General features: G+C 44.8%; 1 protein-coding gene across 1 annotated transcript; it reads right to left on the bottom strand.

The window, feature by feature from the left end:
- Positions 1-1,688: 1,688 nt before the first annotated feature.
- On the bottom strand, positions 1,689-26,667 carry LOC131878517 (uncharacterized). Its single transcript, XM_059224508.1, has 2 exons — positions 26,478-26,667; positions 1,689-7,160 (listed from the first exon to the last, which is right to left on the bottom strand). The coding sequence occupies exon 2, from the start codon at positions 5,433-5,435 to the stop codon at positions 2,322-2,324; it is 3,114 nt and encodes a 1,037-aa protein (XP_059080491.1). The 5' UTR covers positions 5,436-7,160; positions 26,478-26,667; the 3' UTR covers positions 1,689-2,321.
- Between the last annotated feature and the right edge of the window lie 1,240 nt (positions 26,668-27,907).

Raw genomic sequence — 27,907 nt, forward strand, 5'->3', positions numbered from 1 at the left:
GCTAAAAATTTACGTTGGAAAAAGTTGCTTTGCTTTCAAGTGCTATTTATTTTTGCCGTCGCAAAATTCACAATCTTTTTGCAACTTTTTTTTGCAAACGAGCAAAAGTAAAAGGGCAGTTGCATATACTTTTCAAAGCTTCATCTAAAACACGTGGCCATGGTATATTTCAATTATTATATTTACCCATTTATTAGCACAAAAGAGGCCATTTTGACAATTTTGGGCTCAAAATGTTATTGAATTCAGCGAGGAATCATAGTTTTTTTTTTTTTAATTAATCTTTGAAAAAGGCAACATCATTTTCGTAGAACTTATCAACTATATGTATAATAACAAAACATATGTTTGTTTCTTTTATGCTTTATCCAAATATAGGGTTCCCCCCGGTGGAATACCGAAACTCTTAATCTGATCAACGGTACTGCTGTTGTTTTGGATCGGAGATGGGGAAATCGATTGCTTCTTAGTCTGCAATGCAATGGCCCGATGACTCGATCGCTTTGTTCAAATTGGTATTGATCAAAGATTTCAGGGAAATCTGCGGGCCTGCTGCACACCGAAGACTAAGTGTAATCCTTTGTGGTAGTCTTGTTCAGGTGTCAATTCTCTCCCGCTTCCAAGACATATTTTCTTCAATACCAAAGGTGTTATTGATGCCAGGCTCTTCAAAAGAGTCTCAATCTCTCTGCGTCACGCTCCAGCGTCAATGAACAAAATATGATCTTAAAAGCGTGGTTTCGTTGAAGTTAAATTTCATATTTTTTTTCCTTTTAGGATATGGCGTCGGATCGAATGTCCAAATGGGGTTTTAAACTCCCAAAGCAAACATTTAAATCATACCTCCCCCCTTGACTTATTGCCCAGCTTTATACCAACGAATCCGAGGCTAAACTCGATGGTGGGCGTTTTCCAAAAAGCTGTCAAACTGGAAATGTAAATTCATAATTCAGTATTCCCCATCGCTTTTTTCCCACCGATTCCGCGGGTCGGAAAGAGAACAGAGGGAAAGACGGCGAAATCGTTTAGAAGCTATAATTTGATTCCAAAAAGCCAAGTGGATGGATGCCTTCTTGCCTTATGGGTTCTGAGGAGATAGGGAAAGTCCGAAATTGATTTCGGGTTGTCTTAAGTGGCGACAAGGATTATTAGCCCCAATTCCCAACGCCCAAAGATGAAATAGCGAAGATATCTTGATAGAAGCGGGGGGAATGGTGAATTTTCGATTACCAGCCCTGTAAAGACCTGGAAGAGCATCCAGAAAAAGCGAATGTTCGGTCCATCCGTGACGGGTTGGATTAAATGTCGCATGAAGAGAGATTTAAATGTGGATCCGTTCCGAAAGACCCCTTTGCGTATTGACGAATGAGAAAAGGATTCAGCCTTTGAAAGCTTGATTGACGGCTCACGCGAGGCAAAAAGATCGAATCTTGGAATCTTGACGATCATCACAGCAAGGTCGAGGAAAAGAAAGAAAACATTGATCTGGCATTCGAGATCGCCTTGGATTGCTTTCAGCGTATTTGTTGAATAATCGCACAACGAGTTGGTCTTGTCCAAAGTGGAAGAGATCAACTCTTCATTTCTATTTTCAAACACGATTTGAACCAACACTCATTGCGCTATGTGACGAATCTTATCACTACCTTGAATTCTGAAGTACTCAAAAACTGAAGTGAAACGCAGTGTCCGGGTTGTAAAGATATATATATATATATATATTCTTTATTGTCTTCAGTTTATGTTTCGTTCAACATAAGCATGAAGTGAATCAAAACCATCGCAAGATTCTGAAAAAATGCAGGAACAAGGATGTTTGCTTACAAAATGGATAATGCGGGGAAAGGGAGGCTTCCAATTCAGGAACGTGGGGCTGAGTGACTATTTCAACGAGCCAAATTGCCATTTGAATCAGTCCGTTAACTCGTGGGGAACAGAAATCGGGAACCTAGTAATTCAGAATAATTCAGAACGTATGATGACATGGCATTGAAAACGAAGTTTGGCATGAGCCTTTTAGAAAATGCATTGGTATCCCACATCAAGGCTATCAGGAGGAGGTTGTCTCGGAAGTCCGATAATCGTCACGCCAAACCAATATTGGGGGGCCAAATTCCAAAAAACTCTCGAAGTTCCAATCTTTCCTTCCACGTTGAGGATGCAATGGCTGCAGTTCGTCTTGAAGGGAAAAATGGATAGGTCAAGGGGAGGGGGGTCGAGCATTGTGCACGGAAGCCATCACCCAAAAATCCTGACAAATTATTTCTTGAGGGAGGGGGGAAGGGGCCCGCCTCACGTGATGATATTTAGGGTCCCAGCGGTCAAACCTCACTGCCATCCATGCCCTCGTCTTGGAAGGATATCAGCGGCGCCATGGATGAGTCATTGTCACCATGAAAGGATTTCTTGGGTTTAGGGGGCGGCACGGGTTTGACTTTGGGCTTGGGCAGGGTCATGGGAGCCCCATTGGACTTCTTGTTGTTTCGATCAGGGAAACCTGGCGAGAGCACATCACCATTTGGGATAAGACTAGCATCATTTTGATGTTGGTGATGGTGGCCATTGACTCCGTTCACACGAAGAGGCGTGGAGGACTTGGGACCAGAATTGGACGAATCCGGCGGCATCACTCGGGATTTATCATTCAGACTATCATTTTTATGAGTCCCATTTTGATGGTGGTGATGATGCGAGGAGGATGAGGTGCCACTCGCATTCAAGTCCTCACTGCTCTCTCCGCTTGCTTTAGGCACCACCAAATCTAATTCGCTCTCGGCCGAAGTGATGGAATTGCGATTTTCATTCTTTGGTTTGAGTGCCTTTCCGAAGGGCTCACAATAGCCACTAATGTTCTCCTCCATTAAAGTGGCCTCTGAACTGGAATTTGCCATTTCGGAACCGGCATTGGGAGCTCGGTATTGTTTGAGTGGGGCACCCGAGGATTCACTGTTATTCAAATTCAGGATATTTGGAGTTGACTTGGGCAAATTCGGTGCCATTCGTGCTTGTTGAACCTTAGGCGTAGGCGGACACTCTTGAACCTCCTTGATGGGGGCGTAAAATGACGTGGAAGAGGGTAGAGGGGTGCGAACAGTCCCATTATGATGCGCCCCATTGGGAGTTGTGGGTGTTTTGTTCAGAGACAGACGAGACGACCCATCCACCGAGGTACGAGGTCCAATACCGTCGTAAATGGGCTCTCGATCAAAGCGAACCAGGTGTGGACTGGGAGTGTCCCTTGGGACTGACCAACTCTGACGGGGCCTCCGAGGTAATGTGACGTACCCGGGGCGAGTTTGAACCTGATTGGGATGATGATGGTGATGATGGACCACTGGTGGCATGTACAAATGAGGGAGAGGATTGGCATTGGTATGGTCACAAGAGACCGATCGCGGATGATGAGGATGGTGATGGGGCAATGGAAGCGTTCCAGAGCGTTGGAAAGGAGACGCCCCTAGTTGGGATGCCAACTGATGTTGCTGCTGAGGCGTGAGCATGAGATTGGCTGGATTCAGTTGATGCATCACAGCTAGACGAGAGTGGTCAGGGACCGTGGAACCACTCCCACTCGTCGACGGGGACACAGAATGAGGCGGCAACATCAATGTATTGTATCGATGATGATCCAACAGATCGGGATACTGACTCACGTCCCCATCACCGGCAAATGACGAGCGACTAATGGATGTGGTTCTGCCTCCATCTGAACTACTCCCTGTACTTTGCTTGGTATTGGAGATCACTGATGGAGCTCGAAGATCTTGCATCTCGATCCCTTCATGATGATACTTTTCTCCGGGAACATACCCCGAAGACACATCGTGCATCATTTCCGTTGATGGCAAGCCATGGTAGTCATTGTTGAGATGGCGAGGATGCTGTGGATGCTGTGGATGCTGAGCATGATGTTGTTGCTGCTCCTGTTGCAGACGCTGATGATGTTGGTGGTGAAGGAGGTGATGGTTGTTGAGATGATGGTTGTGGTTACCGGCCATCATTTGTGGGTTTGTCAGATTCCCGTGGCCATTTGGGAGCAATTTTTGGCTGTCTGAGCCGTTGACAAATCCATTTCTTTCTGCTCCATTACCCATGCGATTATTCTTGAGCGCCTTCTTCTTCTGTCCCTTGCAGAAGCAGCAACAACACACGATGAGGACCAACACAAATAGAAGCACCAAGGCCACACTCACCCCTATCACGATGGTGAGTTGCTCACTAGTCAAAGGGATGCCAGCACTGAACGTGGCGGGATCTTCGAAGGTCAGAATCACAGTCTTTTCCATCACACCACCATTGTTTTCAGCCACACACAGATACTTGCCCAAGTCTTCACTGGCCGGATTCGTGATGGTCAGATTGTACCACCGTGACACTCCATCCGAGGTGATGCGCTCCTCTTTCAAGATCCACATTTGCGAAGCAAATGGCTCGGGGTGAGTATTATTGTTCACGATTCTCCCATCCACTACCCAACGCCCCTGGGGGACTGGACTACCTTTGATCTTGCATGCCAAAGTCGCATCCACTCCCGGAGCACCAAAGACCCGTGGGTAAGGAATTTCCAGATGGGGTTTGCAGGCAAACTCCGCGGCTTGAATCTCGTCCCACATTTTCCCGTTCAACCTGGAAGGCTCATTACAAGCTGTGGGTCGACTGTACAATTTCTTGTCTACAGACCAGTCCCTGAAACTCTTAAGTTCACAGTCACAGGTCCACGGGTTATTGTGAATTTTCAACGACTTCAGACTTGTCAGGGGGAGGAACACTTTTGGTTGTAGGAACGTCAGTCGATTATCATTGACCATCACGGTCTCGACCGAGTCGTCGAGGTTGTGGAAACTCGAGGGATCGATTTTGGTGAGGGCATTATACGACAGATCAATGGTTTTGAGGGCTCTCAGAGGAGGAAATTGGTATGATTGGAGCGCTTCAATAAAATTGTGAGCCAACTTCAAGGTCTTGAGACCATTATTTCCGTCAAAAGTCTTGGGAAACACTTGAGTGATATTATTGTTGGACAGATCCACGTGGGTCAGAATGGTCAAGTCGCGAAAGGCGTTCTCGTTCACGTAGTGCAAGTAGCATCCCTTTAAACTCAAAGTTTGGAGGTTCAAAAGGCCGACAGATTTGAAGCCATCCCCTTCCAACTTTCTCAAAGGGTTTCCATCCAAAACGAGGGTTTGAATGCTTTCCGGGAGGCCATCCGGGATACGCGTGAACCCTCTCCTGGAGCAATCAGCCATTCGCTTGCCTTCGGACCATTTGCACTCGCATTGAGGTACTCCTTGACACCCTTCGCCCGATAGAAATCCTGAGGCCACGGTTGCCGTCAAAAGGAGGCTGGCGAGCCATAAAGTCATCATTTTGGAACGATTCTGAGACTGTGACATTGAGGATAAGGGGCCTCGGATTTGCATATCAAAGTGCTCCATCAACTGTACAAAGATATGCAATATGCTTGGAACAAGACCAATAAATCTGTCCTTGACAACATCTTAGGGACATTCCTCCTCGTTCCCTTCCTCCCTCATTTGCTCTCATACATACAAGGGCTGGAAGGAAAATAGCAAATGAAGGTGCAGAAACGATTTTTTTTTCGCGTTTTTTCGTCCCTCCACGAGTTCCTTCGGCTCAACGTCCTTCTTTTCGTTCCTGGATTCGTTTTCTTCCGCCCGATTGCCACCGGTCGTCGTCGTCGAGTTCGTCGTTAGAATTTTCTCTCTAAAAATATACGAGGGCCAGGAAGGCACTCAACTATTTCGCGTGGTCCTCTTCCTAGCCAAGGTTAGGCAATAATCACTGAAGGACGACGAAATTTGGCCTCACTGGATTGGGTAGTTTTGACAAAAACGTCCCCAGTGGCCTTTATTTAGCCTTCACTCACTGCCAATCTCAGCCAGGTTAACTGAATTCTCAAGCAACCTCCCGGTCCGGTTTCCAGGCTGCTGCTTCAGCTTCTTCATCTATCAATGGGAGAAACACAGACAGCCTTGAGCTCTGCTGGTCTTGGAAGAGAAATAACACTGCATCAACCAGAAAACACCGCACCAATCTTTGCTGGGAATTGATTCAACTCAAGTTGGAACGGGGCGGGCAGGATTTCTTTCACATTCCGGTTTATGTCGCAAAAACACTTTTTCTTCGTTTTTCACCACCAGAATCCTGTTTTTTTTTCCTCTCTCCTCAAGGCACTCCAGTCCTCGATACTTCAGATTTTTTTTTAATTCCTTGGTGGCAGCTGAAATGTTTAGTATATTAGAGTCTTGCGACACTTCACGACCCGAGGATGAAGGTCCTCTGGATTATGCAAGAGAATGCCTCGGAGAACTCGGCTACTAATGATAGCAGCAATCACCCACCGAGTTTTCCACGAGTAAACCGACTGACGAACACCCGAACTGACTCTTCGGTTCACTCGTACTCTTCTTGTTGATGTCGTTGCCACCAGCCTCGTCCGTCGCTCTCCATGGACTAGTCGAACACCATCCGCTCGTTGGACGACTGCAACATGAGACCGATTTTAATGATGCATCTCCAAAACCAGCTACGAGCGCTCTTGGCGCCAACGGAAGCGCGCACTCAACGGGGAAACAAGGATCGAGGCCGAACCTCATCCGCCGGCCGCACTCAGGTGAGTTCGAGGCGGGCACTCACAACTCCCTCCCTCCCCGATGCTTCCAAACCCTCTCAACGGAGGGGGGATTGATTGAGCGCGGGACGAGATCGCCTCGGCTACTACCAGATACTTGGTCAGCAACTGGAACAACAGCCAAGTCAGCTGCGGATATATTATCAGAGGTGAATGGATGAACTTGGGGCAGGAAGCCGGGCACTGGAGCCGCTTGGGTGGGTACGGACTGGAGCTCGATGTGGATAGAGTAAGATGGAGTAAGTCATCGTTCCTTACATGTGGAGGCAGATTTGTCGCGTTTCGGGGGGGAAGGGGGGGGATGAGTCTGGCTGAGTTATATATGAACTGCTCGTATCGTCGTATCGTGTGGTGGCTATCTTGCCCCGCCGTGCATTGGTATGGTTGGTGGCGTGGTTGGACGTGAATGAAGGAGTTATTAGCCGCAGGTGATGGTGCTTGATGATGCTCTAGTTGGAAAACTCCTTGATGATTGTCCAAGTGTTCGTTTTTTGTCCGATGGGATAATCTGCAAGACGAGAAAAAGATCATTAGTAACACGGCTCTGGGGATCATTAATATGGGCGCAAACCTAAGCAGAACAAAAAACTGAATCTGATCGTGTCTTGGAACACAATGCTTTCGTAATCAGGGCATGAATGATCCCATTACAGCCGTTTTCAAAGCTATTAGGCCAATTTCGACGGAAATCAGGCCTTCCCTTGGTTGGATCAATGGCGATCCTAGGACTAACTTGGTCTGGCACTCAAGAGGTCTTTGTGTTCGAACGCATGTTGATATTTATTTGTTTTTGTGCCTTTCAGCAATTTCTCAAGAGTCTCGTTGGGCAAACGTTGAGGATGGACATAAAAAAGGCATCATCTTCAGAATTGTGTCCGCATCGTGACTTGGAGACAACTGAATGAGGAGGACGAAGAAGAAGAAGAAGAAGAGGATGAGGGGGAGGGACGGGGAAATAAAACCAGGATTCTTTTTCCTCAACACGACAAGAGAGCTCGCAACATGATCCCGAGCTTCTTTTTTTTTCACTTTTCATAAAACCATGGCTGAGAGTCGCTCTCCAGCTTTGATTGCGAGCTGCTCGCAAATAGGAGTTTCCTTGCTCCTTCAACAAGGTCCTCTTTTGACTCTTCGAGGATGACAAGATTGAACTTGGCGGAGGAGAAAATTTGAACTGGATTAGTTCTGATGAGTTTGCTGGGGATTGACAGCTTCGGCCTCCTCATCTAATATCGGGATGTCCCAACAGACAAAAAAACTGAATCAGAATTCAGAGATTTCAGCAACAAGTGTCCACACGACAGTTTAATGATCTCATCGTCATCATTGCCATCGCTATCGTGGCTTTTGTTGTTGTTGCTGTTGTCATCATCATCACTCACGCTTAACTAACTAGGCAGACAGACACCTCGTATCCACACCACTCACACCTGGATGGAATTATGAAGTAAAAAGAACAGAAAAAGAGCAGATCTCCCAAAAATAAAAGAGCACGAGAGTGATCTCGCGATGCGATAACTCCTTCGAATTAGTCATTTGAAGAGTGTTTTCCTCCATAGACAACACAGACATGGACAGCTGCTAAAACATTTCAACGCCTCGCTAACGTTCCACTAAAGCGCTTTTTATCATTCACCTGAGACTAATGGCACATGCCAAATTTCAAGAACGAGTCCGTAGATCCTTGAGAGATTTGCTCGGAAATGTTCATGTCTAGCGAGTGTCCGGGTCAAGACCGTCAAGTTCGTCTCGATCCGATGTCACTACTTTCAGGCAGACTTGGAGCTTCAGGCCTTTGTTATAAAAAGAATGAGACGACTGAATTTCGCTTGAAGTCTGTCCACACTGGAGAATTTTTTTTTTTTTTGGACACAGGTAACTTGATCACAATTGCAAAACAAACGTGCCAGTGTACGAGACAAAGACGACTGGACTTGGATCTCGGGGTTCGAAATCCGAATTAAAACAGAGATACCATTGGTTCATAACGGTGAATGGCCGAGAACTCAACGGTGGGGTTCTTGTCATCATCATCGTCTGGGCTAATTAATCCAAGATGGAGAAGCACCAGCAGGAAATGAGGGAAGGGAGGTTTTTCCCAAAGTCATGAACAAGAATTCCGGACATGCCTGAATGAAGAAATATTATTTCACAAAACACTTTCCTCTCCTAGTTTAATTGAAAAGAATCTCACTATTGGATCGAAATTCCACAGCCAAATTCCACGAATCGCTGTTCCTATTTCATCTGTATGTATTGGAAAAGAAAGGGGGGGATAGAAGACCGAATGAAGCAAAAATTGACCAAATTCTCGTACAGCACTTCCTGCTCCCCTCTATGTATATACGAATGCCTTTGGAAATGGGAGCAAGCGAAGATTGCCAAGGAACCAAATCCTCAAGTTGGCGAATTAATCAAAGAAGCATCTTTGTCCTTCACGGTGGATGTAATATTGGACACGGAATTGGACAGAGGGAGTCTAGGAGGGCGTTCAGGTTCATTGATAACTTGACCCCATTTCCGGAGATTACGTGCAACCACACAGATATACTGTACGTAGACGGAAGAATGGGCTCCTCTTCTTCTTCTCTCTCTCGGTTGCAAAATGGAACCAAGACAACATGCAATAATATCCCGCCGGAATTAAAACAAATTCAAGCCCTCTTCGAAAAAAAATATGTTCGCAATCGTTTCAAAATCCAAATAATGAGGCTCTGGCACCAACTGAAGGCATGCTAGCTAGAACAGACAGATCATTAGCATGCACTTTGATGGGTCTCTTGGTCAGTGAGGCATAACTCCACTTACACAGAGTACGTACACTTTACCATCATGATTTGGCAGGTACCTCATGGCAAATCGACGACCGAACTCAGCAGCTCTGTGATATGATCAGAACACTCAAAAGTGAGACAAAAAAACTAGGATTTTGAAATTGCTGCCAAAACCCTCGTAGCAAACGAACGCTATTGAGCCCTGAGGAAGAGTAAAGCAGTTGGATGTGTGCACTGAACCGAAATACTTTCCAAATTCTGGTTGTGCTTGGAATCGATCGGACGGGGACATGAGAATCAAAATCCCACTGGGATGTCCATTCCCGGTTCGAAGTCGATTAGAATGGGATATAAATGGTTTTGGCTCCGTCAATTGTTAAGCATTAAATCAAGCCATTAACTCTTGGGATAATATGTCACCGTGGCTTTTTTGGTGTGGGATCGATGTCGCTTGCCGTTCTTGACTGGGATCAAATGCCCGCATGAGGATGGAGGGGAGTGATTTTTTTGACTCTGTGAAACTTTTTCAGTATTGTGAGAAGGAGGGGGTCGCCATAAGGGAAAACGTAACAATCCCATAGGGGGTATGGGAAAAATGAAGATTTTTTTTGTCGGTCGCCATAGTGACTCTAATTGATTGCCAAGCAACCGGACCTCTTTCTCTCTCTTTTCGCAGTTGGTAGCATCGAATTGAAATGTAAAAGTTAGCGTCACAGCCATAAACCGGAATTTCCAAGTAATGGTAGAAACAAAAAACCACTCAAACAAAAGGCTAACTGGCAACGACCAATTGAGATTTTGATCTTCAATTGGCCAAGCGGTCTTGAATAGTGGTTTATAAAAAATGTTCTGGTCTAGATGTTCCTCGCTGATTTTCTGGTCCACTGCTTTGTAAAACGACAATTTCAACAGTTAGGGGGTCTGTCGAACGGATTGGAGAGAGGGAGGGGGGCTCGCCAATATACATAAATCATGACTTTTCTAAAAGATGAGATCTCTTGCCAACCTCCCAAAAAAGGGAAATGGGACAAACGTAGTTTCTACTAGCTTGCGTTTCCGGGTGAATATTTATATTCCTTCGCCAGGTAAGTTCAAATTTCTAACTCTCTTGCATCCAATATTGCAGTATGGTCTTTTGCAATTCAACTACAGCAGCACTACATTTACGTACGTGTACGAAGCTACTTCTCGGTTAGATAGGAAATGGCTTTCATTCAATTGTCCTCCGTTAGACAACTGGGCGAGGAAGTGAGAATGAATTGTGGTACAATTGTTCCGGAGATGAGATTCATCCGGGTGAAATGCGAACCACTAGAACGTGCCTCCAGACTCGTCGCTATTGATGAAACTCTGCAAATATTGGACTTGACGTCGTCTGTCTAGCACGTGGGCCTTTCCCTATGTTATGGCATGCTCGGAACGGCTCTTCTAAGTCTCTTAGTTGGAATTAATTACTCAAGGTCGGCCAATACTCATTCCCTCGACATTTCATATAACTTTCCAATAGAGCAAAAGAGATATGGTAAAGCTCCCCGCCAGGCCATCTAGATTCCAGGGTATGGTTTCTCGGCCTTTCCATATTCTACTTCATCTCGATGACCTCCAACTGGATCCAAAGTATTAGTAATGCCCCATCTTGTCGAACATCGACTTGTTCAATCGAGGCCAAGCAAGCAGTTTAGGAGGATAAGATGGAGAGAAAGAGAGTCCCGGGTCCAATTTTCGTAAGGTATCTCCCGACAGCTTCTCTCGAGGTCCTTCACAAATGACAAATGAATGGCCTTTTTCCTCGCGTCCACCAACTGACTGGGTGCGGGTGTTCATTCCGTAGACCACGGTGAAAAATGGGAGAAAATAACGCGATAGAATAAAATTTCTCATCTCGCTAGTTGGGAATGGGACGGTGGGTTCACTATTCCGGGACGAGCCTTGAGTCCTGGCTTCCCACATAGAGCTCGCTTGGGTTCGAAGGGACTTACGGGCCTGACATTAGACAAGGAACGTATTTCTCATGGGTATTAAGAAGATTGAAATGCCGCGACTCAGGAACAAAAGGTCCACTTCTTCTTCTAACAGCTCGAATGAAAAGGCAAAAAGGAAGCCCAGAGGGTCCAAAGAGGCGTCTCCAGTCCTATCTACGGAATCTACATGAAGTACAATAGATCTAGCTCAATACACAAGGTATTGGTGGTGGGGAGGAACGGTTTACTGGAAGCCTTTTCTAAGTTTACAGATTCTCAATTGATAAAACATGCATGCAAGTGCATTCGAAATGGCCAAAAAAGAGAGCAGAGCAGTCGAGACATGAAGGCCAACAAACAATGACTGCTTGGGTAGTGAATAACCATAATCGAAATATAGGACTTCCCCCACCGTCTTTTGTTAGAGCTCCCTGGGAAAACACTTGGCAATTCGGAGGCCTTGTTTGTTAGCCTCTCCTCCCTCCTTCGTCCCCCATCTACCCAACCATGGAGTACGTGCGTAGTGGTAGTAGTGGTAGTAGTACGTCTAGTATACTTTTGCCGCTCACAAGGGACCATGATGTCCCAATGAGGAGGGCGTAAAATGGCAGAACACGAGGGAACAACACAACCAGGCTGGCACAACCATGATAGTAAAAAAGTGTGTAATGGCATCGTCGTCCCCTCCGTCTTGGACTGCTTGTCTTGTTTTGGAGGCATAAACTGAACTCCACAAAATGGGATGGCGGATCCGCGAGTGAGACAGACAGAACAACGAAGAACTTGATCATTTTACTGCATGATAAAAACTTTAACTCTCCTTGGGCAAACAAAAACGAACTTGAACGAACAGATTTCTCTTGAAGTCGTCCCTCATTTGCTGACGTGTTTCCAAAAGTAGAATGTGGTGGGACTTTTTGTCTTTGGTTATCTCGTTCAGAAATTTCCCGGAGGCAAAATCTGGGCCTTGCCAGGCCTCGAGACACCTTTTCTCCGACAACGAACTAAAACCAATACAACCGGGAATGAGAGAGAAAAAAAAACTTAGAAACAGCTTTGAATGAATTCCTTTACTCTACGTATGTATTTGAATTGTGCCGCATACTCTCACGTCAGATTTATTCTTACAAAACACACTTTTTCCCTCCATCCACTTACAAGCTCTTCAATTGGCTCTTTGGAGCAACAATTGTTGAGCATGTTTGGCAAAATGACAAGGCCCAAAAACTGTTTTCCAACATGACATTTCACCCACTTGCCTAGGAAGGGCATAACAAAGCCCGACATCAAATAGGCCTGATCACCATGTTTTTCTCTCATTCTTCTCCAACAACGTATATGAGTGAGTCAGTCAGTCCGTGAGTGAGTGAGTGTGTATGTATGTGTGCTTAGTGAATACAATGATCATACCACGGCGCCGTTCAAGTGACGGTGTGGTAGTTGTAGTATTAGTTAGTAGTACGCACGCAGCACGCACTTCATAACAAGGAACAGGGTTCTCCTTTGTCCACAAGAGATCCGAGATTTCGACGTCGATGACGTAATCCTCGTCTGATTATGTGTTATGAGATGCTTAGTGAGAGTGATGCACTCATTGTTGTTGGCGTTGAAACTCTTGGTTTCCAAGGTCCAGTTTCCGAACAAAGCAATGCAATCTGTGGCATGGACAAAGCCAAGGCAAGGCAAGGCATCTCTCGGTATTATTCCCTCGTTATACTGACCGGTTCGGTTGGTTATGTGGAGAAAAGTGCAAGCTTTAAAGACCCAGCTTTAAAGCCGACGCGTTGTTCAAAGACATTTCTAATCAGATGGTCTTCTTTCCAAACCAACTTGAATGACTGCGGGGATGCGAGCCGTGAGACCAAAAAATTACAAGTGTGAAGAAAAACCGCCACCAGAACTAATTACCGACTTGATATCCCTCTTTGAATGGCTGTACATATCCATTTGACATGGCCGATTGTCTTCCAAAGAAATGACCAAGAGGCCCTCTCTATCTCTCACTTTGACTTCTTCAATGCTGACAAGGGAATGAACAACGCCCCACTCAAATTCAGAATCATTCCTTGACGAGTTCAGAGAGAGAAAAATCATTCCCAGCTCTGGGTGACTTTCAAGACCACGATGTGCACTCCAAGATCATTAGATATCGAGAGCCAGTCAGTCAGTTGGCTGGTTGGTCGTCGTTATCATCCCGGAACTGATTCAATTATGAATTGATTCTTCACGGACCCGTCGACGAGCACCTGGACGCGGACTTCGGGCTTTTCTTGTGGTTAGAAGTATCAGGACGAAACCTTCTCTCCTGGATTCCTTTGAACCCTTAAGTTTGGCATTCACGCACCCAGTTGGAATTTATGTGTCAACGATGCCCTCAGCCAGGCTGGCCCCACTGTCCCTGGCAATTAAGCTCATTCTCGGGAGTTTTCTCTCTGAATAAAAGAGAGCCTTTTGGAATCGCTATAATTATGTTGTAAGCACTTCTAGCAACACGAAAGCAATTACTCGCCTGCTCCCTTGCCTAGCTTACTTCTATAGTAGCAATTCGAGTTCCGTCGGCGAAGGTTCTTTCTTTTTCTTCTTCTTGCTCTTCCGAGTCAGCTTTCCCCCCTTCGAGAGAACAGCCGCCTTATTTTTCCCAAGCCCTTCCTTGAACTGACATTCCCCCGTGAAACGGTGAAACGAGACGAAGCCCAGATGCAGGCAGAACACCATGAGGACGTACACAGTGCGTACGTAGTACATACATATAATGGATTATGTAAATTTCAGCTCGTTACAATACCAACACCGCGCATTTGCGCATCAAATAGAGTCCTTTCTAAGATTGCACCCGATTGCAACAGGCAGTCCCTACTAAATGTTATGTACACTTAGTGTTTCAAACATATTTTTGCTCGTTTCCATGCCACTCAAGGGCCTAGTTTGAAAGGAATATATATATTTTTTTTTTCAAGGAGTCCAAAACATAGGCTGGTAATTGAATCAAAGTACAAGTAAATTCGATTTAGGATGGCTGGACTGTTACTTGGAACAAAATCTGCCTCTTCCCCCTCCTGCATGTGAAAATACGTACGTATTCCTCCAGAAATCGGATTATGTATCAACGCAAAAAAATCTCTCAAATCCTTTTCTATGAAAGACATACGACTTACTTGGGCAAGACCCCATTCCTATTTTCGTCAAAAGTATGGATTGTTGAATTATTTTTTTCCGTGCCGAGTCCAATCAATCTCCAATAAGCCGAATATTGACCAATTTCAAAATCATGACCAACAAAATACCACAACTAGCGAGCTGTTTTCGTCGGAACTTATCATCAGATTGGCAACTCAAAAGAGTCATGAATGCAGTATCTCGGATCGTGAGGAGGAAAAACTGCAGAGAGCCCGGTATGCAAAGTGGGCTTGTCGCATAAAAAGCAATCACGATGGAGTTGAGAATGAACTGCCAAGATCTGATCGAAACAAATTTCATGCTACCCTTTCCTCCGTATGAGTTAGATGAGGTGGATGGGCACTTGTATATGAGAGTATGGTAGTGGTGGTACTTTCAGTATTAGTGAGGGATGAAATAAGTTTTCTGCAGATGACGGACTTCCATTTGTTCAAGGTCCAAAACGACCACAGACGAGCTGGGCTACCGGTAGATGAGGATTCCTCAAAAACTGAATGAAATACCTGCATGAATGAATGTATGCATGAGACATGCCACTCAACCTGAGGGCTGAGGAGTGGGCAAGTGTCCGAGTAAGCGCTAAATTGACAACATGCCGCCGTTTGACGGTCAACAAATCGATCAAATCAAAACACTCTTCTTATAGGACACCCCGAGATCTGAGTGATGGTGGATCGTGTTTTTCTTTAACTTTGGCTTACCACACACGCTCTTACTTTCTATTAAATCTATGGCGGCCTTGGAGCACGTCTCAATCAGAATGGGCTTATAAGGATTAATGACTGTGGAAAGATGTATTAATCACGTGGAAATCTGCCCAAACTTTCGCAAAAGGGCCACTCCTCGAAAACGACGACGAGAAGGACAGAAGCAAGTAGTCGTGCATGTAGTACGAGTACTCCGAGTAGTACTACGATTACGTTGGTACCCGAGTAGTAAGTGAACTGGGTCCAAACTGGGCCGTAAACAACTTGATGGATGGCTTCCCAAAGATTCGAGAGGAAGATAATAATATGCCTTAAGAGCCTCCAGTCAGCCTTATTGAGCACATGCTTCATCCGAATTAGGCTCTTGGAGAAGATTTTGCCTACAAAATGAAAACAACGTGTCAATCCAATCAACAAAAAGATCGACAGCGCTCTTGTAGACATAAGAATATTTCTCCCAACTCCAAGAGCCATTTTGTCGTCTCACCCGCTTAGTCGGTCTTGCTCTACCATAAAACAGCAGTAGCAAAAAACCGACTTCCAAAAAAAGCTGAAGTAGACCTTCTTGGGAGTGCCAACATAGGACGTGAGAGTCGTTTGCTGGCTCTCCAGCTATTTCTCTCAAGCCCTCGCTTTATCTTCCTACTTTGTTCCTCACGAAATCCAACTTTGACTTTAGAAGTGTCGAAACCTATCAATGTAATGGAAGTAGTGAAGACGCTACGTGGCAATCAATTTGATAGCCTAGTTCCCAAACATATTCATGCATTACCCCCAAAAAGCACTGCGTCAACCCTGGAGACCCGATCGAAGGTCTATCTAAACGTAAGACTTGAACTTAATAATTCGTCGAGTAAAGCGATCGAACAACATCGATGGCTCATCTTACATTTGCTCCAAGGCATTGTCGCCAGACGCAATTTCTTGCAACGCTTACCCAGACAAAGGGATAATCATAACGCTATGATTTAAGACGGTACCAAAGCTGCATTGGAATTTGGAATGCACGGTACATATTCTGTATATACATATACGGTGTAGAAGCAGTCCCATATCATTTCAGGTTAGGGCGTTGAGCTGAACTCTCGGCGACCAAAGAAATGGCAACATCAATTTATGACACCATTTCGTTTGGCATGCGAGTAGGATTGCTTTGACATGAATAGAGCTCCCTCAATTGTAAGTAGCCATTGTCGAAATGCTGGTCGCTTGATTAACTGGGACACATGACATAGAGTTAAATTATTTTCTATGTCATGTTATCGTACGTACGTACTCGTACGTACGTACCAAAGAGGAGACACGCACATATTACGCGTTAATCGAACCCGGATTTTAAAGCTGGATAACAGATGCCTCTGTCAATTTGTTTCAAACGTGACCAACATTGAGGCGACACGACAAAGCATCATCGAGATTCGACTACTTGAAAACTGGACGAAATAAGCCGAATTCTTGAGATTGATGGGGAACCATTTATAATCCCAAGTTATGCGCAGCTCTACTCAGGATGTAAATTTTCCTTGAAAAGCCAAAGAATAGCGAGGAAACGTGCAAATTTATCCATGGCCAAGATCGTGTCCCAAAGTTCAAGTTATTAGGAGTCCTCTAGTCTCATTCAATCTGAATGGTTTAGCTGGTATATAGCCTCCACATATCCCTGACAAGGCTTTTCATGTCTTCATCTTGGACTCGTTCAGTCTGGAGGGAACAATAAACAATTTTGTGCCATTTTTCATGCTGATATGCCCCTGAAGGAGGAAGGCTTGTTCAACCGCATTATACAGTTGGATAGGGTCAAAATTTCTTGAACTCTCGAGGACGATCGCGTCGAGAGAGCCATCATTTGTTTCTCTTGGCCTTCAAAACGAGGAGTCGAGAGATCTCTGACAGGCTATTTAATGGGTTCGCCACAAATAGGAGCATTTCCAGTTTGATAGCCACGAAAAGGACGGCCAACAGAGCCAAGGGAGGAGAGGACTCTTTGACATCTCTTTAGTCCCTCACCCTAAAAACCTTTTGACAAGGTTTTTATGGAGGGAAAAAGCTCATCTCAAAATACCACCCTAATTGTCCAAACGCTTCCTTTCAAGAGTGAGAGAGCTCGAAAGAAGTAGAAACGATGGGAATGAGTTTGAATAATGACTCTATCCATCTAAAGGGAGCTTGAGAAGACGTCAAGAGCCAAACCTATGAGGCTATGATGACTAATGAGGAAACCTGATTCACCTCTAGACATTATCATAACTCAATCGGTTGATGATTTAATACCCTATTGTGCTCGGGCTCACCCCTTGTCGTCTTACCTACACGCTGAATTCAACGGATCAAGGCCAGCCGGAATTTCGATCGTCCAGACAATTTCTACTTCTCAGACAGACAGACGAGCACACGGGCACAAAAAACCGAGACCACTCTAAGCTCCAAGGAAAACATGGTGCCAACTGCGCCTTCGAAGTTATTTTCTTACATGTACGACGGTAGGTAGGCAGGCTGTAAGAGTATTTCAGGAAAGCGAGAATCGATCAAAAAGGAAGTCTGTGGATGATTGAATTAAGGCTCGATTGAGTCCAGATCGACGATGTGAGAGAATTCCGAATCTTCTATCTTTCAAGCCTTCTCAGCATGGGCTTTGACATGCGTTCATCTACCCATTCACGACCATCAATTCGAGACAAAAACCCAAGAGTAATGTTATGGGTTAATGCATCAAAAGGTGACTCGGAGACCTTGAGAGCTAGTCTGCATTTAACGCCCAAATGGGTGGTGATTGCACTTTCCTCTCAAGGTGACTCGGCTTGACACCCCTCCTCTCCAGCAATATATCTACCTATAAGGCGAACTAAGTCGTACATACAATGTACTACATACGACACACTTACGACAAACATTCAGGTTTCGACCGAGAGAGATCAGGCGTTGGTTCACACTTCAGAGACCCATCTAAGAACATGAGTCCGCAATGACAGGCATCTCCAAAATGGGAAGGTGAACATTTAGTTTCATCCTTAAAGGGATTCATGTCTCTCATTGACGCAAACCTTCCATGGTCATCAATGAGCTTTACATCATCGCCCGTAATGAAACCCCATTGCATAAAGAGATCCCAATACGAAGTATTCTTCCGACAAATGGCGAGAGGTTTCCGTCTCACTCAGTTGCTTCGTAATGGAAGCTGAGATAGGAATGGAGATGGAGGACACTGATATTTTGGAAATGAATAGCTGTATGCATCCTTTCGTTCTTTTCGGATGGAGAGGATGAAGGAAAACACATGGGGTCAGAAATGCCACTTATCGCCACCAATCTCTATTCAGCACGTTCGTTTGCAATCTATTGTTCACGCCCCTACAATGACCAGTTACCTACCCCATCCAACCAGGACCTCTTAACCGGTGGACTGGTAATGGATTTGGGTAACTTCAACGTACACTGTTTATCATCCAGGATTTGCCTGTTTTGAAGGGGATGAGGTGTTTGTTCTTCATTTTAGTCTGGCGTGGCTCAGTCGTGTCTTTTGGCCAAAGACATTCCTTGGTTAAAAGCCTTGGTAATTTACTCGTGCTTAAGTAATTCTAGAAGATATCTACCAAAATTAATCTGCTGTAAGAAAGTAGAAGTCTCCCTGGAGGGCGCAGCTTTTTGTTCATGCCTGGCTGAGGTCCCATTTTGTGCGGTTATTTATGTCGCATAGAAGGATTAGACGGATGGCTGGGGCAGACGGCGGCGTCATAACCGACAACAATAACTATCCGCTCCATTTGGATTTGGTTCAAGGCTGCTGCATGAGATGAAGGTAATGGTTTCGGTGGATGCAGTTTTCCCCGGATTTGGACCTGCCTCCAAATTTGACGAAGGCCTCCATAGTCAGTTGAGGACTGGATTTTCTGGTCCAAACTAGGAGGAATTGATATATGAGGGATAGGCTGGGCTTGGGTGCTTTTCCGTCTAACGGGTGTCAGCTTTGCTGGAAGGCTCGGTCCATTCAATAAACAACCGCCGCTTCCATCTGGACTCAACAAAACACCCAACATTGAGGTCATTCGGCAAACTGGACTTCACAGCATGAGAGGAGCCGAGGGATCCCCGGGAAATTCGACATACTTCATATGTGGGCGGGTGGGTGGTTGGCCTTACATTTAATACATTCAGTAACTAGGGGACCCTCAAGTTCAAGTGTTCTTGTTTGCAATTTCAGCGTTGCAGATGCTCCGAGGAATGCGGGGAATTTTGTAGCCGGATTTTTTCCCTCCTTTCATCGAGATGAAACCGTCAAACTCAATTGAACGAAGCAAAACAAATCAATCTCTGCTCACCATCCGTTCATCGATCCTGGAAGGTGAGGGCGAGGTTACAACGCAATGGTGCAGTGCTGTAATATCAGGTTGGTAATCCCCAAGTCAAATGGGGACCCAATTTTGGAGTAGATTCACTTCTGCTCGATTCAGCCCTGTTTCCACCAACTCCGAGTGTATGCAGGCAAAACTAGAATTTAACACTCACAGGACCTGAACACAGGAACCTGGGGTTGGTGGTGAATCTTTTTGAGTTCGGTTCAAACGTTCAAATGTTGGCAGTTTGTGGGAAAACTCGGGGAGGGAGCATGTAAGCCCGCAGTGCGAGTAACTAATCCTAGAAATTGGCCAGTTTGAGACAAAGCCGGTCTGTGGAGACACACAGGATGGAAGTGAGCATGTGAGTGGGTTTCCGAGACTCACAAAAACTCCATCAACGACAGATCCCGATGATACATGTGTGCTGTTCTCGAACGGCAAATAAAAACTTCCGTGGTCTTTTCTCCTAGTCTCTTTCTTCTTCGGCTTTCAACGGTGGACTTGGACCGTATCCATCAAATCTTGTTCAAAATTGGCACCAAGCAAACTTTGCTCTCCTTAGACACAAACAGGCATAGTGTAGTAAGACCTCCAATAGGCACTCTCCTCCACTGTGCAGTATAGTATAAAACCACCAACTATTCCATAAAGTATACCAACACAACTGAAGATCAGCTCAACTGGAACGTCATTTGGTTGTGGCTAGTCTCTTGAAATGAGCAGCACAACAACACCGACGAGCTCAATATGGCGCAGAGGGCAAAAACTTCTCTTGATCTCAACTTACACACGACAAAGTGACTGACAGGCATTTGGCTGAGCCTCTTGAAAGGTCCTCGCAGTTTCTTTAGCTTCTGTAAAGAGCCTCAACTATGGCTCCATATCCCCCCCCCCTCAAAAAAAGAGAAGGACTACCTCAAATGCTGCGAACTAACTCACCAACATCAGGTTGCTCGATATCTTTAAAATTCCAGTCCTAAGGGGCTCTCAAAATCAAGAAGAAGGAAAAGAAACTTTTTCGGTCAACTCATCGAGTTTGTAAGTTCGCGTCTTGTGTGACCAGTGCCAAAAAGCAGGAACCACGTTAGAACAGAACGAGAGATGTTCAAAGAGAGCTGACATCTTGATCAAACTGGCCGTTGTCCCCGTGATGCGATCGCATTTTTCTTACTTTTCACCCTCGAACGTCCAAATAGGGATCGGTCCAATGATGTTATGACAGCCGTTTTGACACAAAGACTTTTTTTATTCAGGCTCGGGTTCCTCTTTTCAGAGGGAAATTGGACCAAAAAGTGATGCATATTGTTGCGTTTGAAGAGCTCTCGAACGTCCCTTCTCAAACGCAGAGGGCCACTCGAATATGGAGAAGGCCCGAGTGGGTGGATTTCGCGAATGGGCTCCAATGAGCGAGCGGCAGGCAAATATTTGCCACAGACACAAGACGACCGAAGGGGTTATTATGTAATCCTCGGCAAACAATCACGGGCCTGTTTGAGCCATGCAACGTGGATGAAGTGAAGTCACCTTCTCACCCACTGGAAGGCAATCTCAAGAAGACCCTCTTCAAACATTTTGAAACCTTCTTGGTCCTGTGTCGAGTTTCGCTTTGGTTCATTCGATATCAAATTGCAAGTGCACAACCCATTGGCAAAGAAGCTAACCACCGCTCAAGTGCAAGGGCGAGCAGAGAATAATCTGCGGAGCCTGAAAATGATGACGACCAAGATGCACTTGAGGAGAGATCCCACTGATACTGAAGCTCATCTCAAAACTTGCTAATTTAGTCGAAACTCGCTGATCCTCCTCGGTTCTGAGCCCAAAGAGAACAAACAAGATAGGGCTTTACACTGCAAACAGGGTATGAAACAAGACTATGTGGTTCATATCGTCGGCAACCAAAGTGACAGTACTGAACGAGTTCAAGTTTTGGTCAGGTGGGTGTTTGATGATTATTCAATGGTTTAAGCGTTGCATCATCCAGAACGTAGGACTTGGAACAGTTTCTCAAATTAAAATAGTTTGGCACAGCCCTTTGAAGATTGAAGGGATGGATGGGTGGATGGATCGAGGCATCTAGTTCAAAAGAGTCGATCAACAAAAAATTAATTGAACACCAAGAGTTCAAAGTTGACGTGGGAGTAAATTGAAATTGAATTTCTCCAATTTATCTCAAGCATTCTGTGAATTTAAATAGGCCGATCGACTTGATGCTCGTTCGAGCTTCAGCCATCTATCCATGCAGTCAGCCAGGCGGTTAGCCAAGGCACTCGTTTCCCTACCAAAGCCTGAGGAGAAAACAGGTTTGCCAATAAAAGACATTTCAATCTGAGCCTTAAATTTATCACGTAGCAAGGAGGTTGCTATCAGGAATTCTAAAACCTGTTCCTCCTAGAAACTGAGTAATAGTTCTTCTTCCTCCTCCATCTCCTGTCCGTCCTCTAGTCATGCTCGCTCGAACTCTTATCTGCTTCTTGAGCTCAAATCTATATTGGGCAACCTTTTTATGAAAGCTTAAACCAACGACATCCGTCGCTTTTCAAAAGAGAGCCAGTCCGTTTCAAATTCAATTCCGACAAGGTCACAAGCCTCATTAAAACTAGAGTTATGGTATCTCCATGTTTGATTACCAGCTTCGTGACAGACTTAATCTCGAAGGGCAATGGGGAACAGCTAGTAGCTGAAGATCGAGATGGTCCTAAGTACATATATTTGACAAGAAGAGACAACGCTCAGTATCTTATCCAATGTAAGGCTAGCGCTTTAACGTGGGATTTTCAATACATGCTACGGCCGTCCCCATTTCACCTTAATCCTAGATGTCTCTCAATTGAATTGAGAATTTTTTTTCTCTCAAAGGAAAAGTCTTGTGAGGTTGATCCGCTTCATGAGATGGTTGGGGCCTCTTTCATTCTTCAAAAGCTATCATGACAGCTTGACATGATTGGCAAGTGAGGACAAAGCCACTAGAGGATACCTACCCTACTGCATGCAGTCCGCTTTAATAAGGATCAGCCTCCCCAAAACGAGAGTGAAAGACGGTTCGAGCCCCCATTTAGGAGTACAGCCCAGTTACCATGACAATGAACAAAGAAATACTACCCCCAGGTCGCATTAGGAGGCATTAGAGAGCGATTTGAACGAACCCCTGAAGAAGAAGTAGAAGAAGAAGAAGTAGACAAAACTAGAGCCCTGCCTTTAATACTACTCTTCCTATTGCAAGACTTCTCTAAGCTTGACATCTGATGCCTTTCCACGAAACTGGAAAAAATGGAAGTTCAATCTTCCTTGAACGGCAATTTTAAAGGGGCCATGTTTACAGTCGTTGAGAGATTTATCCTGTCTCGTTTTCACTCAAAGAGGTCGTAAATTCACAAAGAAAATCCACACAACGTTCATGCTAAATGTCACCCAAAAGCACAGGAAACCCGATCATCCTAATATATTTATGAGTGGGTGGAAAAATCCCCCTCCATCCACGGCTCTGGATTTCAACAACATGAACCTCTTTCTAAGCAATCAGGGCGGAGCTTTATGGACGGAGAGGGGAAGAGAAAGAGGTTTTCAAGGTGTGAAATGGCATCTGGAAAAATTTGGCAAAAAAACTTTGAAAAGGAAAAGTTTCAGCAGCCTCCTTTTTCTTCTTGGGGCGGTCGTACAAAACCGCTAAGTGAAGAAAAACAGTCTGAAAGCGGGTAAATGAGTGAGTGAGTAGTGCAAATTAGAACTTCTAAGACAAGATATTAAGTAAATGTTATTGTTCTAGGATCAAGGCTAAAAAGCATTCGGAGAAACAGAGCTCTCCGCAGAGTAATTCGCACAATCATTCTCCAAGTATCCGGATTGGCGCAAACCAAAGAAATGATTCCTTTGTTTTTCTATGCTGTGGCGTGGTTTAAAGCAATTTTTCAAAGGGAAAACTTGGAACAGGAGGATATATATCCTAACTCGACGTAGACAGTGAAGCACCCAGTTTGGCTTGAAGGGAGGAGAATCTTGTCGCAAAAGTTGTCTCTCTTAAATATTAAACCTTCTTTTCTTCCTGACCGACGAGAACGACGCTTTTGTACTTGAGAAGCAAAGACTCGAGAGCTCTGGCATTTCCAAAAGCACGAGTGCAGCTTAAGCCCGTTCTTGAGTAAAAAGGGGCTTTCTTCGGCTTTAAGCTTTCTTATCACTGAAGCAACAAACATCAAAATGTTCATGTGTTTAAGCTTTTTTTCTCAGAGCGACAGCTCGAACCATTTGTCTCAACACACTTGATTTATAATAGACAGTGAGAGCGCAAGACCATCTCGAAACCTGTAATTTTTTTCCATGGGTCTCCCGATCTAATACATAACTATCTCACATACCTTCTAGTACGCTCCAGTTCGTAAATGAATGCTCGAGAGAAAAGTTGGTAAAGCACCATCAAGAGGAAAAATTCCAGACAAGATTCACTCAGTCAGAATTGATCCAATACCATCATTTGGGACTGAACTGGTCTCAACTGCGTGTGAAGAAACAAGTTGGCCAATTCTTCGAGCAATGTCCAACAGCTTGACCCATTTTTTTGATCAGACAGCAAACTTGAAGTGTTATTGGCAAACCATGCTGTTAGGGGTGCCAACGACTCTTCTCTCCTCAATGGGTCCGCTGTCATTAAACTTTGAGCCAGAGCCAGTTCTAAACATGACAACAGAGACAAAAGCCCATTCACGTGGATATTCCGAAAAGAATGGCATTTCTCTGTTTTGTTTCTTCAGATTTAAGTCCGTTGAGTGTTTCTCTGGTGACATATGTGAAGCCAGACTTGTATCAACTTGTGAACAGATCAAAGACTTCTTCCTCCTTCATTCGCAGACCGACTAATTTGCTCTTCAGTATCTCTCTTCGTTGTCTTTGGTTTGTATCTTCTGTGGCTTCCAAAAGTTCTCGCCTCGAATCCAAGTACGACACTCGGTGATAGGCTGCCAAGCAATTGCGGGAGAGAGAGAGAGAGAAAGAGAGAGAGAGAAAGAAAGATAGACAAGTTTTCAAGCTTGGGTCGTTCTAAGGCCAAAAGTGCAGGGTTCACTGCCATTTGACGAAGATAATACAATTGCCTTGAAAATAGCGGCAGACTCTTGGATGGAGGGAAGAGCCAACATAATTGGAGGCAGACCACGTGAGTGAGAATTATCTCTGAAGCTCCGTGAAGCCGGGAGAGCACACATTTCTACTTAATAAATTTCCTTTGTTGAAGTACTTACATACAACGTGGGGCAGTAATAAATGGCGTCTAGTCCGAGAGGGGATATTTGGGCATTTTTTCATGATTACCCCCCCCTAAAAGGGGGCACACAACTGCTCTGTCTGCTACCACTTTTATGTGAGGCCAAGTCCATCTAGAGAGCGAGGCACACCGGTTTCGTACTATACTAGCCTTCGACGACGATGGTGGAGCCAAGAGAGAGAGATGATGGGGCCTCTTTAGAGCTCTTAGACAGAATCAACCGTATTCCAACTTTTTTGCGAGACGTAGGGTACTTGGGCCAGAGAGGCAAGAAGTCCCATTTGCCATGATTTATATTATTTCGCACCGTTTTCTGGAACGGAGAAAAGAGAGGGAGAGAGAGGGAACGAAATTCGAGACAATGGAAATGGGACACACGAGAAACCCAGGCCTATGTCCTTTCTACCTACAAACAGGCGAAATTATATCCTTTCCGTATTTCACTTGACCCGGTCAAAATTGTATTCTAATGATTTCCAAAGTACATCTCTTGCCCTTTAAAACATTTGAACTCTCCAGGATGATCATACTGCCGTTTTATTACTGGACGAGCCTCCATAGTCCAGCTGAATTAGAAGACGGAATGGACGAAATTGGAAGTCCTTTGATGACAAGGGTAAACAGGGATAGTTTTGTTGCTGGCGGTTTTCGAGGCCAATGGTTCGTCAAAGGACAAATGGAGAGGTTATAGAGGTTGGGGCCTGGTCACATTGATAGGATTGAGCAGAGTGGTAGAGTTGCGCAAAACACACCAAAAAACGAGAATCCGGGATAAAGAGACCAACATATGAAGGAAGGGAAAAACCTGGTCTAAGAAAATGACGTATAAATGCGGCATTAGCTCATCTCTCCGCCCACAAGAGCCATCAATGCCCATTACACATACACACACACACACACAGATACAAACATGCAGTCAATCATCGAGCCCGAAAATAAGTCCATTCTTATCTAGGAGTTGGTGGCGATGACCAAATGGCTGGAAGGCGAACTTTTCCATCGAAATAGGGTGAATACTACCCCAGGCTCATTCCTCTCATCACTTATTACAAAAAATCTGTCCATCTCTTACCATACTACTCGCCTGAGATTGCGTAGCTCTTGATACCCCACACTCGCCTCACCCAATCGATGACTCAGCCAACCAAGACATCCCCCAAAACCTCCCCAAAAGTCGTGATTCATGAAGGGTATTACGCACACACGGACACCAAAGGCGGCGACGTTCAACATGGACGAAGAGGGGGATTCTATGAAGGTCTGCATTTAAGAGGGTTGGAATCTCCATGCATGCAGGATGGAGAAGGTGGATAAAGACCTTTGATAAATGGACCCACAACACAGGAGAGCCACTTCCGACAACAAAATGGGGGCTTTAAAATAGCATCCCCCCCCCTCACACACAACCAACCCAAATGAGACGCAACAACAGGCCACCAATCTCCCTCTTGACGCTCTTGAACAAAATCCACCGACCCCCTCCAGGAGAGGTAATTGAATCAAGTCACCATTTTTTGTTATGCCTATCAGACCATGACTCAACGACCAAGAAAACCACCCTGTTGCCTATGCCAAAGTATTACTCGCATCGGATTTCACGAATCAAAATCGTTCTTACCGTTATCTCCCGGGACTTGAAGCACATATGACAACTGACTGTGGAAACGTTCAACAAGGAGTTAATGCTATTAATCACAGGCACAAGGTAAAACTTCCTCACTATCCATTCAACGAACTAGCAATAGTTGCACTCTTTCATGTCTTCCATTTCCAACTCGACTGAGGGAAGCGCGTCTGAAAGAGCCTGTTTGTTCTTGGAGGCTGATCGTCCATCTCTCGATCGAGAGAGCTGCTGGTTTCCATGCTTCGCTTCTGTTGTGAGTTCAGAGTTGAGGCGATCGAGAACGAGCGGATGCGCTCCCGACATTCAAGGCTTGCCAAAAGAGAAACATGGTGGAATGATGTGTGGCATAAGCGGAGAAAGACATTAAGTACAAATGGCATTAATGTTAATGTTGATTTGATTTTGAACTCCAAGTTTGTTAAAAAGTGTTTAATTTGATTGCAAATAATGATTTGAAGATTGAATTTGTGTCCAGCTTTGGGATTTTCCTGTGTCAAACTGACGTTGTAGTCTTTTTGATGGCGCTCCTGTCGTAGTCTGCCTTGGATTTGTAGCGCGTGTTTCAAGGAGAGCGAAAAGGTTTCCAAGAAATGAAGAGTTCCGTATCGGCTGTTAGGATGAGATTGACAAAAAAGTATCCTTTTAATTGTAAACGCATGTTGCGATTTTTTTACAATGCTGGCTAATTAAGATGAGTACAACATGCTCAACATGAACATAGTAAGCGGCATTGTTTTCTCCGCTTTGAAACAAACCGCAAACTTCACCGAAGTTGTCTTTGCAATTTGTCCTCTGCGGAAAGTTTGGATTGAATTCGCGTTCGAATGTTTTTTCGCTTGAGCAAACTCAGAAAATCGAAATTTTTGTATGGCCTAATTTCAGGAAATTCACGGTGGTTTGTAAAAGAACAGAGCCAGAAATCCCCGAGGCACAAAGCCGTCTTCCTCAACCGTTTCCAGGGTTTGTGGAAGTGTTAGGGCACAAAACATCGTGCATTTCCAGGCACGTGGGAAAATGCACACGAATTTCTCCAAGCAACCCTCTCTCGTGATCATCCTGATCCCTCTCAGGTGGTTGGGAGGAAAGCGCAAGCGAAAATTGGGGTAATCTTGAAATTAGGCAAATTTATACAACTCATTTGCCTCTTTGCCTGAATAAGAAGAGTGATTCACAAATAAACTGTACATAGTACGTTAGGTCATTCACTTTGTCGACGTCAAGCCATTCTAAAATTTGAATTTGCCCAATTTTCTTATGAAATGGCCCATCAGGGTCAATTTTAGACAGGAAGTGGGCCATCAAATGAAGAAGAAAATGAAATTGGTTTTGGTGTTGGTGAAAGAAACTGAAACGAAACGCCAAGGAAAAGAAGATCTATTCAAATTTTTAGCAATGTGGGAACAAATTTTCGTTGTATTGTCTTG

Source organism: Tigriopus californicus, chromosome 3 (genome assembly GCF_007210705.1).
Source record: "Tigriopus californicus strain San Diego chromosome 3, Tcal_SD_v2.1, whole genome shotgun sequence".
Lineage (NCBI taxonomy): Eukaryota > Metazoa > Arthropoda > Copepoda > Harpacticoida > Harpacticidae > Tigriopus > Tigriopus californicus.

Excerpts from the sequence above, each read along its gene's own strand:
- LOC131878517 (XM_059224508.1), bottom strand. The coding sequence starts at position 5,435 with ATGGAGCACTTTGATATGCAAATCCGAGGCCCCTTATCCTCAATGTCA.